Source organism: Tursiops truncatus, chromosome 5 (genome assembly GCF_011762595.2).
Source record: "Tursiops truncatus isolate mTurTru1 chromosome 5, mTurTru1.mat.Y, whole genome shotgun sequence".
In the NCBI taxonomy this organism is placed as follows: domain Eukaryota; kingdom Metazoa; phylum Chordata; class Mammalia; order Artiodactyla; family Delphinidae; genus Tursiops; species Tursiops truncatus.
Genome location: NC_047038.1, coordinates 27,842,184 through 27,857,975, shown reverse-complemented (window position 1 = coordinate 27,857,975; position 15,792 = coordinate 27,842,184). Strand labels below are relative to the sequence as shown.

At 38.8% G+C, this 15,792-nt stretch overlaps 1 protein-coding gene across 19 annotated transcripts in view; it reads left to right on the top strand.

Moving 5' to 3' along the window:
- ALPK1 (alpha kinase 1) overlaps positions 1-15,792 on the top strand; it is a 132,374-nt gene that overhangs the window by 59,893 nt on the left and 56,689 nt on the right. For 9 of the 19 annotated variants that reach the window (XR_002174892.3, XR_012331902.1, XR_004526624.2 and 6 more), the window contains one exon: positions 12,279-12,510. The exons of 4 other annotated variants lie outside the window; for them this stretch is intronic. Coding sequence is in view for 11 of the 15 variants with exons in the window: in XM_019927817.3 (XP_019783376.1) it covers positions 12,390-12,510 (121 nt within the window). In the remaining 4 variants the exon portion in view is untranslated. Of the gene's footprint in view, positions 1-12,278; positions 12,511-15,792 lie in introns of those variants that run through there. 6 more of the 19 variants (XM_073804967.1, XM_019927818.3, XM_073804966.1 and 3 more) reach the window with 2 other exon arrangements.

Sequence of the window (15,792 nt, the reverse complement as noted above, 5' to 3'; positions counted from 1 at the left end):
GCTTTTTCTGCATCTACTGAGATGGTCATATGGTTTTTATTCTTCAGTTTGTTAATATGGTGCATCACATTGATTGGTTTGTGTATATTGAAGAATCCTTTCATCCCTGGGATAAATCCCACTTGATCATGGTGTATGATCCTTTTAACGTGTTGTTGGATTCTGTTTGCTAGTATTTTGTTGAGGATTTTTGCGTCTATATTCATCAGTAATATTGGTCTGTCTTTTTTTTTTTTTTTTTTAGTATCTTTGTCTGGTTTTGGTATCAAGGTGATGGTGGCCTCGTAGAATGAGTTTGGGAGTGTTCCTTCCTCCACAATTTTTTGGAAGAGTTTGAGAAGGATGGGTGTTAGCTCTTCTCTAAATGTTTTATAGAATTCCCCTGTGAAGCCATCTGTTCTTGGACTTCTGTTTGTTGGAAAATTTTTAATCACAGTTTCAATTTCATTCCTTCTGATTGGTCTGTTCATATTTTCTATTTCTTCCTGGTTCAGTCTTGGCAGGTTGTGCATTTCTAAGAATTTGTCCATTTCTTCCAGGTTGTCCATTTTATTGGCATAGAGTTGCTTGTAGTAGTCTCTTCAGATGCTTTGCATTTCTGTGGTGTCTGTTGTAACTTCTCCTTTTTCCTTTCTAATTTTATTGATTTGAGTCCTCTCCCTTTTCTTCTTGATGAGTCTGGCTAATGGTTTATCAATTTTGTTTATCTTCTCAAAGAGCCAGCTTTTAGTTTTATTGATCTTTGCTATTGTTTTCTTCGTTTCTATTTCATTTATTTCTGCTCTCATCTTTATGATTTCTTTCCTTCTGCTAACTTTCAGTTTTGTTTGTTCTTCTTTCTCTAGTTCCTTTAGGTGTAAGGTTAGATTGTTTATTTGAGAATTTTCTTGTTTATTGAGGTGGGCTTGTATAGCTATAAACTTCCCTCTTAGAACGGCTTTTGCTGCATCCCATAGGTTTTGGATAGTCGTGTTTTCATTGTCATTTGTCTCTAGGTATTTTTTGATTTCCTCTTTGGTTCCTTCAGTGATCTCTTGGTTATTTAGTAATGTATTGTTTAGCCTCCATGTGTTTGTGTTTTTTACAGTTTTTTCTCTGTAATTCATTTCTAATCTCATGGTGTTGTGGTCAGAAAAGATGCTTGATATGATTTCAGTTTTCTTAAATTTACTGAGGCTTGATTTGTGACCCAAGATGTGAACTATCCTGCAGAATGTTCCGTGCACACTTGAGAAGAATGTGTAATCTGCTGGTTTTGGATGGAATGTCCTATAAATATCAATTCAATCTACCTGGTCTATTGTGTCATTTAAAGCTTGTGTTTCCTTATTAATTTTCTGTTTGGATGATCTGTCCACTGGTGTAAGTGAGGTGTTAAAGTCCCCCACTATTACTGTGTTACTGTCGATTTCCTCTTTTATAGCTGTTAACAGTTGCCTTATGCATTGAGGTGCTCCTATGTTGGGTGCATATATACTTATAATTGTTATATCTTCTTCTTGGATTGATCCCTTGATCATTATGTAGTGTCCTTCGTTGTCTCTTGTAACATTCTTTATTTTAAAGTCCATTTTTTCTGATATGAGTATTGCTACTTTAGCTTTCTTTTGATTTCCATTTTCATGGAATATCATTTTCTATCCCCTCATCCTCTCTGTATGTGTCCCTAGGTCTGAAGTGGGTCTCTTGTAGACAGCATATAGATGGGTCTTGTTTTTGTATCCATTCAGCAAGCCTGTGTCTTTTGGTTGGAGCTTTTAATCCATTCACATTTAAGGTAATTATCGATATGTATGTTCCTATGACCATTTTCTTAATTGTTTTGGGTTTGTTTTTTGTAGGTCCTTTTCTTCTCTTGTATTTCCCACTTAGAGAACTTCCTTTAACATTTGCTGTAGAGCTGGTTTGGTGGTGCTGAATTCTCTTAGCTTTTGCTTGTCTGTAAAGCTTTTGATTTCTCCATCTAATCTGAATGAAATCCTTGCTGGGTAGAGTAATCTTGGTTGTAGGTTCTTCCCTTTCATCACTTGAAGTGTATCATGCCACTCCCTTCTGGCTTGTAGAGTTTCTGCTGAGAAATCAGCTGTTAACCTTCTGGGAGTTCCCTTGTATGTTATTTGTTGTTTTTCCCTTGCTGCTTTCAAGAATTTTTCTTTGTCTTTACTTTTTGCCAGTTTGATTTCTATGTGTCTCGGCATGTTTCTCCTTGGGTTTATCCCGTATGGGACTCGCTGCGCTTCCTGCACTTGGGTGGCTGTTTCCTTTCCAACGTTAGGGAAGCTTTCGACTATAATCTCTTCAAATATTTTCTCGGGTCCTTTCTCTCTCTCTTCTCCTTCTGGGACCCCTGTAATGGGAATATTATTGCGTTTAATGTTGTCCCAGAGGTCACTTAGGCTGTCTTCATTTCTTTTCATTCTTTTTTCTTTATTCTCTTCCACAGCAGTGAATTCCACCATTCTGTCTTCCACGTCACTTATCCGTTCTTCTGCCTCAGTTATTCTGCTTTTGATTCCTTCTAGTGTAGTTTTCATTTCAGTTATTGTATTGTGCATCTCTGTTTGTTTGTTCTTTTTTTTCTTTTCCCGGTATGTGGGCCTCTCAGTATTGTGGCCTCTCCCATTGCAGAGCACAGGCTCCAGACGCGCAGGCTCAGGGGCCATAGCTCACGGGCCCAGCCACTCCGCGGCATGTGGGATCCTCCCGGACCGGGGCACAAACCCGTGTCCCCTGCATCGGCAGGCGGACTCTCAACCACTGCGCCACCAAGGAAGCCCTGTTTGTTTGTTCTTTAATTCTTCTAGATCTTTGTTAAACATTTCTGGCATCTTCTTGATCTTTGCCTCCATTCTTTTTCCAAGGTCCTGGACATCTTCACTATCATTATTCTGAGTTCTTTTTCTGGAAGGTTGCCTATCTCCACTTCATTTAGTTGTTTTTCTGTGGTTTTATCTTGTTCCTTCATCTGGAACATAGCCCTCTGCCTTTTCATCTTGTCCATTTTTCTGTGAATGTGGGTTTTGTTCCACAGGCTGCAGGATTGTAGTTCTTCTTGCTGCTTCTGTCTGCCCTCTGGTGGATGAGGGTAACTAAGAGGCTTGTGCAAGTTTCCTGATGGGAGGGACTGGTGGTGGGTAGAGCTGACTGTTGCTCTGGTGGGCAGAGCTCAGTAAAACTTTAATCTGCTTGACTGCTGATGGGTGGGGCTGGGTTCCCTCCCTGTTGGTTGTTTGGCCTGAGGCAACCCAACCCTGGAGCCTACCCGGGCTCTTTGGTGGGGCTAATGGCGGACTCTGGGAGGGCTCACGCCAAGGAGTACTTCCCAGAACTTCTGCTGCCAGTGTCCTTGTCCCCACGGTGAGTCACAGCCACCACCCGCCTCTGCAGGAGACCCTCCAACACTAGCAGGTAGGTCTGGTTCAGTCTCCCCTGGGGTCACTGCTCCTTCCTCTGGGTCCCGATGTGCACACTACTTTGTGTGTGCCCTCCAAGAGTGGAGTCTCTGTTTCCCCCAGTCCTGTCGAAGTCCTGCAATCAAATCCCACTAGCCTTCAAAGTCTGATTCTCTAGGAATTCCTCCTCCTTTTGCCGGACCCCCAGATTGGGAAGCCTGACATGGGGCTCAGAACCTTCACTGCAGTGGGTGGACTTCTGTGGTATAAGTGTTCTCTAGTCTGTGAGTCACCCACGCAGCATTTATGGGATTTGATTTTGCTGTTATTGCCCCTCTCCTACCATCTCACTGTGGCTTCTCCTTTGTCTTTGGACGTGGGGTATATTTTTTGGTGAGTTCCAGTGTCATCTTGTTGATGATTGTCCAGCAGCTAGTTGTGATCCTGGTGTTCTCACAGGAGGGATCCAGAGCTCGTCCTTCTACTCCACCATCTTGGTTCAGGGCCCTCCTCTCTTTTGTTATTTAGTTCATGTCATCTGTTTGATATTAATCCTTTGAAATTTGCTGAGATTTCTTTTATGGCACAGCAGGTGTTAAATTCTTGTAAATGTTCCAGGTATGCTTCAAAATAATGTGTATTCTGCTACTGTTGAGTATGCTGTTTCATAAATATCTATTAGATCCGTTGGTCAATTCTGTTGATCAAATCAATGATATCACTTCTGACTTTCATTTGCTTAATATGTTAGCTTCTAAGAGAAGTGTGTTAAATTTTCCCACTATTATTATGTATTTGCATATTTTTCTGTATGATTGTTTCAATTTTTGTTTCATATATATTAAAGTTATGCTACTAGATATATGCAAAGTTAGCATTGCCATACCTTTCTGGTGAGCTGAACTATATCATTGTGAAGTGACCTTTTCATCGGTTCTAATGCCTTTTACCTTAAAGTCTGTTTTATCTGATATTAATATAGCTACATCAGCTTTCTTTTAGTTAGTATTTTTCTATATCTTTTTTCATCTTACTACTTTTAACATTTCCATATTCTTATGCTTACCTAAATCCATGTAGCTATTTTTTTTGTTGTTTGTTTGTTTTTGCTTTTTTTTTGATTTTTTGCGGTACACGGGCCTCTCACCGTTGTGGCCTCTCCCATTGCGGAGCATAGGCTCCAGATGCGCAGGCTCAGTGGCCATGGCTCACGGGCCCAGCCGCTCCGTGGCATGTGGGATCTTCCCGGACCAGGCACGAACCTGTGTCCCCTGCATCGGCAGGCGGGACTCTCAACTGCTGCGCCACCAGGGAAGCCCCATGTAGCTATTTTTTAATCTAGTCTATCATTATCATTTTACTGTAGTATTTAACCCATGTGTATTTATTGGAAGCATTAATATGTTTATGTTCCACTTTGACTGAATTCCATTTTGATATGTAGTATTTGTCATTCCATTATAATATTTTCTAATTTCCATAATAGTGACTTCTTTGACCTGTGAGTCATTTAGAAGTATATTTCTTGATTTTCTTTTTTTCTTGCCTTCTTTTAGATTGTTTTTTTTCATTTTTTTTCCTTTCACTAGTTTCTAAGTTATATGTTTTATTTTAATTTTTTATGGATTATCTTAGACATTTTATCATAGTCTAAAATTAATGTCTCCACTCCTCCTGACCAACTCAAGAATCTTAGAAAACTTTAATGTCGCTCACTTTCCTCCTGACATATATGCTGTTGGTGTTTGTATGTGTATTGTTCTATTTTTTTCATCCACAAGACAGAAATTGTTTCTGTAGCGTTATACAATCAATGTTTGTTTATACTTAGCCAGTAACTTACCACTTTTATTATTATTACTTCTCCTTGAATCTCAAGCCTTTCATCTGTGACCACCTTCCGTTTATCTAAAGTACATACTATAGAGGTATGTTTGGAACTGTTGATGTTTATTTTTAAATACCTTTATTTTGTATGGTTTCCCCTCCTAGCATATTAAAGCTATCTTTTCACTGTCTTCTAGTTTCCACTCTTGCTTTTAGGTAGCTATCTATAAATTCATTGTTATTTCTTTGAAGATAATCTGTCTTTTCTCTCTGGCCATTTTAAAGATCTTCTCTATGTCTTTTGTGTTACCTACTTTCACGCTGATATTTCTAGGTATGAATTTTTATTAATTTATCCTGCTTGAGTATTATGGGAATTTTGATTATTGTCTTTCTCCTGGTCTAAAAGTTGTTAGTCATTATCTCTCCAAATTTCTTCTGCTTCCTCAGCTTCTTTCCATCTAAGACTCTGAATATATGTTAGAGCTTTTCCATCAGTCCTCTGTGTTTCTTAATCTGTCTTGTATTTTCCATCCCTTTATCTTTTTCTGTTGCATTCTAGGTGATGTGTTCTGATGTATTTTTCAGTTCAAAAATTCTGTCTTTAGCCAGAGCTAATATTTTATCAAATATATCCAATGCCCTGAATTTAAAATTATTATTATGTTTTTTGTTTGTAGAAATTGTATTTGATTCTTTTTCAATATGCTTGTCCCTTTTTATAGTTTCTTGCTCTTTACTCATACACTCAACATTACTCTTTCAGTTCTTTAAACATGTATATTTTGTAGTATATATCTGATAATTCCATTATCTATAGTCTTTTGTAGGTCTAATTTTACTATCTGTTGTTTCTGCTTTCATTCATTGTTTCTTTTTATCTTATGCATTTTGTGAGCTTTGACCAGGAGCTCATGTTTCTTGGTATTTTATAGGTGACAGTCTTTGAAACTTGGATTGAAATCAGATTCCTTTAGGGAAGATTATGTTTCATTCCACCAGTTGCCTGAGAAAACCACCAACCTGGGCTCATTTGTAAATAGTTTATTTAAAAATAATTATCAGCTAGATGGGGCTTCCCTGGTGGCACAGTGGTTAAGAATCCGGCTGCCAATGCAGGGGACACAGGTTCAAGCCCTGGTCCAGGATGATCCCACATGCTGCAGAACAACTAAGCCTGTGCACCAAAACTAATGAGCCTGCGCTCTAGAGCCCGCAAGCCACAACTACTGAGCCCACATGCCACAACTACTGAAGCCCATGTGCCTAGAACCCGTGCTCCACAACAAGAGTGGAGAAGACACCACAATGAGAAGCCCGTGCACCACAACAAAGCATAGCCCCCCCTTGCTGCAACTAGAGAAAGCTCACGTGTGGCAACGAACACCGAACGCAGCCATAAATAAATAAATAAGCAAATAAAATCTATTAAAAAAATAATAATTATTATCAGACAGAGGTTTTGCAGACCTGTGCCTTCCAATTTGCAAGGGAAAAATTTTTGTTCTCCTCCTTGAAGCAGCATGTTTTGCCACAGAAAATTTTCCTGGCAGGTAGGGGAAGAAGATGAGAATATATTTTTAGCTCACCCCTACACTAAAAGTGCAACGTTTTAGGATCACAGTTTTATGCAGGGGGGAGTCTCCTCTTTTACTCCCTCCTGGGTAGGCCTTTGGTTTTATTTCCTATCCTCCCATGTTCCAAAACAGTGAAAACCAGTTTCAACTCACAGTGTTTGGCAAATACACTCAAGGCAAACGCTAGCCTCTGTGTTAACTTTCTGGGTTCCAGCTTTTACTTGATTTTTGTCTTCTGAGTAGTCCTTCCTTTTTTGCCATTTCATTGATATATTTTAGATATTTTAACACGTTTTTCCAGCATTTTTAGTTGTTTTCAGCAGGAATGTTGGTCAGACCATATCGTCTTCTATACTGCTAGAAAGAGAAGTCTACCCTTTAGGATTTTTGTGGCTTAGAAGTTGCCTTCTCCTTCTCCCTTTTCATGCAGTTTTAAAATGCTAACAAATGGCTGTCACCCAAACGTATCTAATCAAGCTGCACAGTTGTATTACTCTCCAGTCAGATTTCTTTTTCTCCTTTTATTTACCCATTTCGACCACCAACCAGTGCAAGAGGTAATATGGTCAGAGTTGATGTGTGGTGTTGCTCAGAAGAGGGTGAAAAGGTGGGAAAGGCTGGATTGTCATTGCTGGGGCCTGATTAGAGAAACTTATTCTTGTTGTTCTATGTGGGAGACCAGAATATATTTTCTCCTAAAAACAATGTGATACATAATTTTGAATGTAGATGAAAAAGTACTTTTAGTATAATTATTCATGTGCATATGAATTAAATGAGCTCTTTAAACTTGCTTATAAATTTAACCAACCATTAATTAAATTCCAACAAAGATAATTTAAATAGAGCATTTAGAATACAATCATGTGTGATATGCTTTGAATAGTTCATTTTTTATATATTTATGTCTTATTCCTCTAATTACATTGTAAACTTCTTGACAGTAGGAGTCATCTCTTTTACCTCTTTATGCTTCCCCACATCTTCAAGCCTAAGGATTCTCACTAGTTGGCTGGTCATTTATTACAAAGGTGGCAGCCAGTAGACCATGGAATACCTTTGGAGTTCTTTTATTTTCCCTAATTTACCCCCTAATAAGTATACTGATTGTCCAGTGAAAAAAACTTAAACACAAATGCCAAAAGAAATGGGGCTTTGAATAATCCACTGATGTGCTTCTTTCTAATGATGGCTGACTTGCCAGTTATTCTATAAATCAGCTACTCAGCTAAATTCTTAGTCATTAATAAAACTATTCATATGCCAAAATCAAACACAGAGTGTATGAACAAATAACCATTTGGCTGTGTGTGTGCATGTGTGCCTTAGAGTATATGAGTCTAACTTATTCTAGAGTTATCTGTTTGCATGTTTGTTTGCTTTTTCTGGTCTCTTTCTATTTGATTTTTAAAGAAAAAATATATGGGGGGATGTTAAAATAGAAAACCATAATTCATAGATTATAAAAAATATTGGGAAACATCCATTTTCCAATTTAGAAATAATGTATAGCTCACAGAGCATCACAGTTCAGGGGGGCAAAAATCAATATGTGTTAAAATTGAAAATGATTCTTTTATAAATGAAGCTGACCAAAATTTTCAGCGGGACTGTTGCCTGAAGGAAAATTTCCTGGGCTCCAGCCTCTGTTATGCCTAACAATGAACCATACAAGTCTAGACAGATGGTTGGATTCCACAGTGTTTCTCATGTTACAATATTTCTTCCTATTGTCTCCCCTGAATTCTACAGGGAAAGGGGGAAATGCTATAACTTTCAAAAAGTATAAAGAATATCTTTGGTATAGTTTGGGAAGTCACAAGTAATAAACATTCATTATCTTGGAAATCTCTTCTTCCGTTTTAGACATGCTTTCTTGGTTAAAATTTGATTGCTTATGTTGAACTGTATGATTTAGCTTCCTTACTATCTTTATTGCTAGAAGTAGAAGGTGTATTTATGTCTTTTCTCGTCTATGTTCCCTGTCTCAAAGTATGCTAACATCATCTATTCAGTTTTGAGCTATGGTGAGGTAGAAATTTGGGACTCATCCTTAAGACCATTCATAGCCATCCAACACCAACAGTGCATATACTCCCTAAACAGTTCTCAAATCTGTCCAATTTTCCATATCCCTGATATCATCAGTCTGGTCCAAAGTCCTTGTATCTCTCACCTGGATTATTGCAATAAGTACCTAACTGATCTTCCTGCAGTCACCCTCTTCCTCCCTGCCCCCTTATATACAAACTACGTCCAAAACAGAACGATCATTCCCAAATGTAAATCTGGTTGTGTTCCTACTGCTACCAGTAGTTTTCTGTGACTCTTAGGGTAAACACAAAATTCCTTACCTGGCACACAAGGCCCTCCACAGTCCCTGCTTACCTCTCCAGCATCACTTCATGTCAGCTTTCTCCTTTTATGTCTAGTTCAGCCAACCTGACCTTCTTTCATTCCCTCTATATTTCCTTCTACGTTAGGACTGTTCCCTACCATTTTAACTTCATTAAGCCCTGTTCCTCTTTCAGAGGTTAATTCAGGCATCACATCCTCAGAGAAGCCCCCCTTGACCTGCCCTGTCCTTACCCAAATGCTTAGGTCAAGTCCTGTTGTTTGCCCTCACAAAACCATGTATCTTATCTCTCTTTCACAGCACTTAGACAAAAGGAAGAGATTTATGATCCTGTGCATCAGGAATCAGGGTTTCAAGTGAGGAAACAAAAGCAAAGAAGAATATTTAGTAATCAGCCTCTAAGATTCAAGCCCATACTTCTAACCCACAGAGAAGAGTATGCATAAAAATATTACACTTAAGTGTTCTGAAAAGAGCCAGGAATTTTTCAGTAAATACATATCAGATATTCTTTAGTCTATCTATTCTTTAGATAGACAACCTGGTCTATCTAAACTGCTGCTGAGTATGTAATTTAAGACCTGGAAACATTTTAACAATTGTTCCCAACCAATCCCCTCAAAATATAGATGAGAAAAGTGAATCTCAAAAGTGAAACTCAGAGGTCTCAGAAATAGTTAATAGTAGAGAATGAAGTGGAATTAGTTGTTGAGCACTATTATGTATATTAGTTTTCCTATTTCTAGGTCTTTTCTTTACTACATACTCTCTCTGCTTAAAATATTAACAGAAACAAAGCAGTTAAAATTTATAATGGAAGACTACTGTCTACCCTAAGAGGATGATACAGCACTAATAAAACATTAAGCCTTTAGACAAAGGGGTGATGTGCTATTAAAATTATATTATAGTGCAGTTTTATTTCTTTGTGCATGAGCTCTTCATATTTTCTTTTTATACCTCTATTTCTATATGAAATCCTATAAAAAGGATCCTGGGAAAGTGAACTCCCTTCTTGATTTAATTTAGGACTTGAAGAAAAGTGAGAGTCCTACTCACCCGTTACTCATTCCAAACAAAGTTTGTTCTTAACTTTCTCATCCACCAACTGCATTTCCCAATTTCCATACTAACCTTCCATTATGGTCACCATCTCCCTTTTTCAGGGAATGGTGGGAATGGGCTATCATTGCTACATGGCCTCTTGCTCACTCTAGTCTACTGATTAACTCTCTGACCAGCCCTTACTGTTTAGTTCTTTTCATAGAAAGGCAAGCTAATGGTCAGCTTGTACCACAAAACATTGACATAAACACTTGAGCTAAAAGGGACACTGAAAACCATTTAGTCCAACAACCCAATCCATGAAGGAATACTCTATGAAACATCTTAAGCAGAAAAGAGATTAAATTTATATTTATGTTTAAATGCTTCCAGTAACTAATTTCATGACTTCACTTAATGTAAATGCTCTTTCAAGTAACAAGACTGTTGTATGAAAACTCTGCTTGTGTTCTTCATCAATGAGTACATGATTGTCTTCATGAAACAAGTCTGTTGCATCCTAAAACTTTGCTTTGGCACTTCTCCGTGTGTGTGTGTGTGTGTGTGTGTGTGAATGAAAACCTAAAGTACAGCGAGGATAAAATTCAGGTTAGAATGAAAATTACAGAGTTTAGATTTCACAGTTCATCCTTCATTTTCTGTTCCTGTTAAGTCATAGAATAGATAAAAGATAGAAAAACACTTTCTTGCTATTTCAGATTCAAAACCAGCTTCTTAAAGTGAGGCCATTGTGTAGCAGAGCACATTTTCCCCAACACCAACACAATAATTCACTGGTTTAATAGTTTTAATGATTACTAAAACAGTAAAATATTGTGTTTCATGGATCTGCTAGATAACAGAGGGAATAGATCATATATCTGTTGTACTTTCTTCCTTTTCAGATTCTCTTTCTTTGGTAATAAGATTCTACATGCCATACAAGAGTGTCACAACGAGACAGCAGCTCCACTGTCTATTCTGGCAAATTCAGAAAGAGAATAACTTCCTTTGTTTTGTTTACAATGTACATTCTTTAATAAAAGGAAAACAAGCAAAATGATTTGTTAAACTACTATATAGAAAATAAACAACAAGGACCTACTGTATAACACAGGGAACTTATACCCAATATTTTGTAATAACCTATAAGGGAAAAGAATTTGAACAAGAACATATATATATATGTGTGTGTGTGTGTATGTGTGTGTGTGTGTGTGTATGTATATGAAATTGAATCACTTTGCTGTACACCAGAAACTAACACAACATTGTAAGTCAACTATACTTCAATTAAAAAAAATTTGTTAATCAAGAGACTTTTCAGTATTTGTCAGGCATTTTTTGTACAGTCAGTGGGTTATTTTGTTCCTGAAATTACTTTGACTGCAATAGCTCATTACAGTATACTCATATTTATATAAGAAGTCCCTCAGCTGTATATGTGTTAAATGGGATATAAGTAGATCTATCCATATGATAGATCTAGGAAATTGGGTTTTCTGGGATTACGTTTCTTTATTTTATTTGGCAATGTGCCTGGCAGTGAAGAGCTTTAAATTTGGCATCTGTCATTGCCTATTTTGGTCCAAATTATATGATGCTAAATACCATAAAGAATACTGCACAGGGGAAATCAGCAGTGGGTTATGAGAGTGGTAAACTTCATATTACCATGTGCTTGTGTCTGAATATTAGAACTGTTAGCCAGATGCTTCCTGTAGACTCCCAGAGAGGCAAGAAAGTGTGGTGCCCCTGGGATCCAGAGGCACTGATATGAGGTATTCAGAAGATACATGAATCATAGGGTATATTCATTTCATTTGGCTCCATGTGATTCCACTGACTTCACTGTGGGTAACCAGGTCTGCACCAGGACCCTTTCCCTTCTGCTCTCTGATGACTTCGAGGTGCTGCCCATCTAGACCAGGCCCTGCAGTAATTTCACACACTCCCCTAAGAAAGTCCTCAGGGGCTGTCATGTATTTTCATGTGCTTGCTCTATTATCCCTCCCTGCTTGAGTCTTATAGATAATTGATGACGCTTCAGTTAATCATCTTTCCCCCTCTTTTGTTCACCAGGTACCTCAGGCTTGAAGGGGCTCTTTTATTGAGAATCAATGTCTTCTCCTAGGTAATTGATCACTGTAGACCCAGGGACACACGACTCATCATCGAGGGAGGGTAATCATCATGAATAATCAAAAAGCTGTAGCTGTGCTACTGCAAGAGTGCAAGCAAGTGCTGGACCAGCTCTTGTTGGAGGCGTCAGATGTGTTAGAGGAGGACAAGAGGGAGGACCAGCGGTGCAGAGGTGAGGTCCTGATGGGAGGTGCTGGGGGAAATGGGGAGCAGCAGGTTTTCTCTCCTTTCCCCTGTCTGAACAACACATTCTCATCTCTGCCCTATTTTTCTTCTCTTGGCAGATGACCACAGAGAGATGAGTGGATTTCTAGGGCATGAATGGGACATGGGCTGTGGGTGGACGGGCAGGGGAGGAAGCCCACTTTGTTGCAGTGAATTGCTGTCAGTTCTAATTTTAAGCTTCAGTAAACATGAGGCCACAAGAAACAGTTTAGTTCAGGAAGAACAAAGGGTCCAAGTGGGCTGGTGCACGTAAATTTCAATTATTAAAAAATTGAAGCAACTTCTGAATGGTGGCACATACTTTTTTTTCAAACTAGGCTTTTGTGCCTCATCAGTTTCCATAGACTTCTACAGTTTCCACAAATATGTCATCTCATCAGTCCCATCTCTCTTTTTTGATCATCAGTACATTTTCTTATCTTGTATTTACATGCCATTTGTAAAATAAATCCACTCGTACTGATAAATGCTTATTGCATCATTATCAGAGTTTAAGAATTTGGCTTTTTTGCTCATTCATAGTTTGTGCCGTTCATAGTTTTAGATGAGTCATTGTTTGGGAAGTTATAATCACAAAGTCTAGAAAGTTAAAGCATTTCTGATTTCTTCTTTAGCCAGTTTTGAAGAGGCAGCCTTCTTAGATTTCTTTTTAGCATTCAGATAAATTTCCCTTCATTTCTATCAGTGTGTCCCTTTTATGTGCTTTTAATATTTTTCTTTGTATTTTTAGTCATTTGCTATTCCTTACAGAAATAAGATCCCCATATAAAATGCACACTCCCCATCTCTTTTGTTGTTGTTGATTATGTAATGGGAAAAGGTTCTAGGAGAGTCTTTTTCCCACATTCTTGTATATAGGCACATATATTTTTATAAGAGAACTTTTAGGTGCCTTTAGAAGTCTAACTTTTTGTAACCTGTCATCCAGGCTCTTTTCCAGATAACATGCCCCATGTCCAGTTGTTGCACAGCCTTAGTGTTTTCTTTCTTTACTAGCCAGATACATCAGAGTCTAACTTCACTTGCTCCAGTGCTGGTCCTGGTTCTCCCCAGGGGCAGTGCGTTGTGTTCTGTTATTACTCCTGAAGTTTTTCTCTTCTCCTTTTACTACATCATGTCCTTTGTCTCTTCAGCCCAAATTCCTTTAAGCTTTGTGTTCTCCTTAGTGAAGACTCTGAGCCCTCATTCAGGAAGGATTTTCATTTTCTTTTTCTTCCCAAGTGCCACAGAATAGGAGAAATAATCAGTTTAGTTCCAGATAAGGCAAATCACGACTGCAAAATCACTCAATTAGCCATGGCCCTTCAGGTAAGCTGCTTGGGGAAGTAAGTGACCAGAGAGGCAGAGGAGGCTACTGCTCGGTCAGGGGCGGACTGCTGGGGTTGGCTGAATCCAGTAAACCAATGGCGGAGGAACCCTGTGCTGAGCCATTGACAAACTCAGCATTCGCCCATCGCCACTGCCTGTTGCGTGGTCCACCCGAGCGCCATCAGTGTGGTTGGACACAGTCTGAACACGGAGCCTGTCCCTCGGCAGGTGGTTTCTGAGCAGCTCTAGCTCACGGGTCGGGCTGCCACCACCACTGATGTCATCACCCGCATGTGCTCCCAGAGAAAGGCATTAGTACAGGGTCACTTAAGGCGACAGGGCCAGCTGGTAGACTCGAACACAAACACTGTGGGTTTTATTCTTTTCCCTCTTCCTCTCAACCCCATCCCTTTTCTTCAGAAATTGTCATAGTCAGCATGGGTGACTAGTCCTAGCAACTCTAACCCACTGGGATAGAGAAGGAACTGAAATCCAAAAAGAGATATATTTTTAAAACGTACTTCAGAGGCATCTTTTATTTCAGTATTCCCCAGTGGACTATCCACGTTCTGGCACGATCTGTAAGGAAACGGTGGTATGAGGAGGAAAAAAGGATTTGTGACAAATATATCATCAAGAAGAAATTTTGAAAATATTTAAAGCTATTCATTGCCAAAATGCAGTGAAATTCTGTGAATCCAGAAATCACATTTCTGTTGTCATTTAACTAATCCTTTGACTCCTGAGCTTGACACTCATGGACAGAGTATCCAAATAATTTATCAGAATTGAAGTACTTTTGAGAGTGAAAGAGCACTATTAATAAGTACACTATGATTACATAGGACTGTCCTAAGCAAACAGAACTGAATAGTCATCCTATTCATGACTATTTAGAAATATCATTTAAGAAATTTTCTCTATATGTATATTGGAAACATTTTCAGAGATTAAAATTATGTCAGTGGTGGTAAGAGGAGATTGTGACCACATAGGCTTCCAACCTTGTGGTTTTGCTTTCACTGGGGGAGTGCCATTGCACAGAGGGTGCTCAGTAGTTCTGGGTTACTGAATGGGGCAGGGGGTGGGGGGACAATGGTTTCAGTGTGATACTTGTAAGTTATCCTTAGTAGTCAGTCCAGATCGATCCTTCATTGACATAGCCCATGCATTATCCCCTCAATGCCAAGCAGTCCTTCCCCTCAGGAGACTTCCTTACATTTGTCCAGCTGGTGGCAAGGACTCAAGAAGACATCATGAACCAAGGCAGAGTTAGCTTTTCTTCCTTCTCTTCTTTTTTTTCACTCTCTTTGTCATATCTCTTTTGTCTTATTTAGCATGTCTCATGTAAACATGAGACTAATCTTTCTTTTAACCATCATGGTGTGATTTACAAAAGTGATAAGATGTGATGATTTACAAAAGTGATAAGATGATTTACAAAAAGTGATGTGATGATTTACAAAAAGTGATAAGATGATTTACAAAAGTGATGTGATGATTTACAAAAGTGATAAGATGTGATGCCAGTTTTCAGGGAGCTGACAGTCCACAGTTCAATGAAAGGATAGATGTGGCTAGAGAACAGTGGGATGAACGCTGAAAGGAGCATGCACCTGTGGGTTTGGGAGCACTCATGAGGGACATCTCAATTCCACTGGGAGATCATGGCAGGGCTAATGAGAAGTGGCAGTGTTTGCGCTGAATGCTGAATGAAGTCAGTGGGCCTGAGCTTGGTCATGAGGCAATTGAGGGAGGGCAATGCAAACAGTGAGGACAGGATGTGCAAAAGTATTGGAGAATTTTGTGCAGAGCAATGGCCTGGTCCATCTTGTTTTTAGCAAAATGGATCAACAGTTTGGAAGATGAAATGGATGGGGGGAGATAGAAAACAATGATTCAGGAAAGAATTACTGATAAT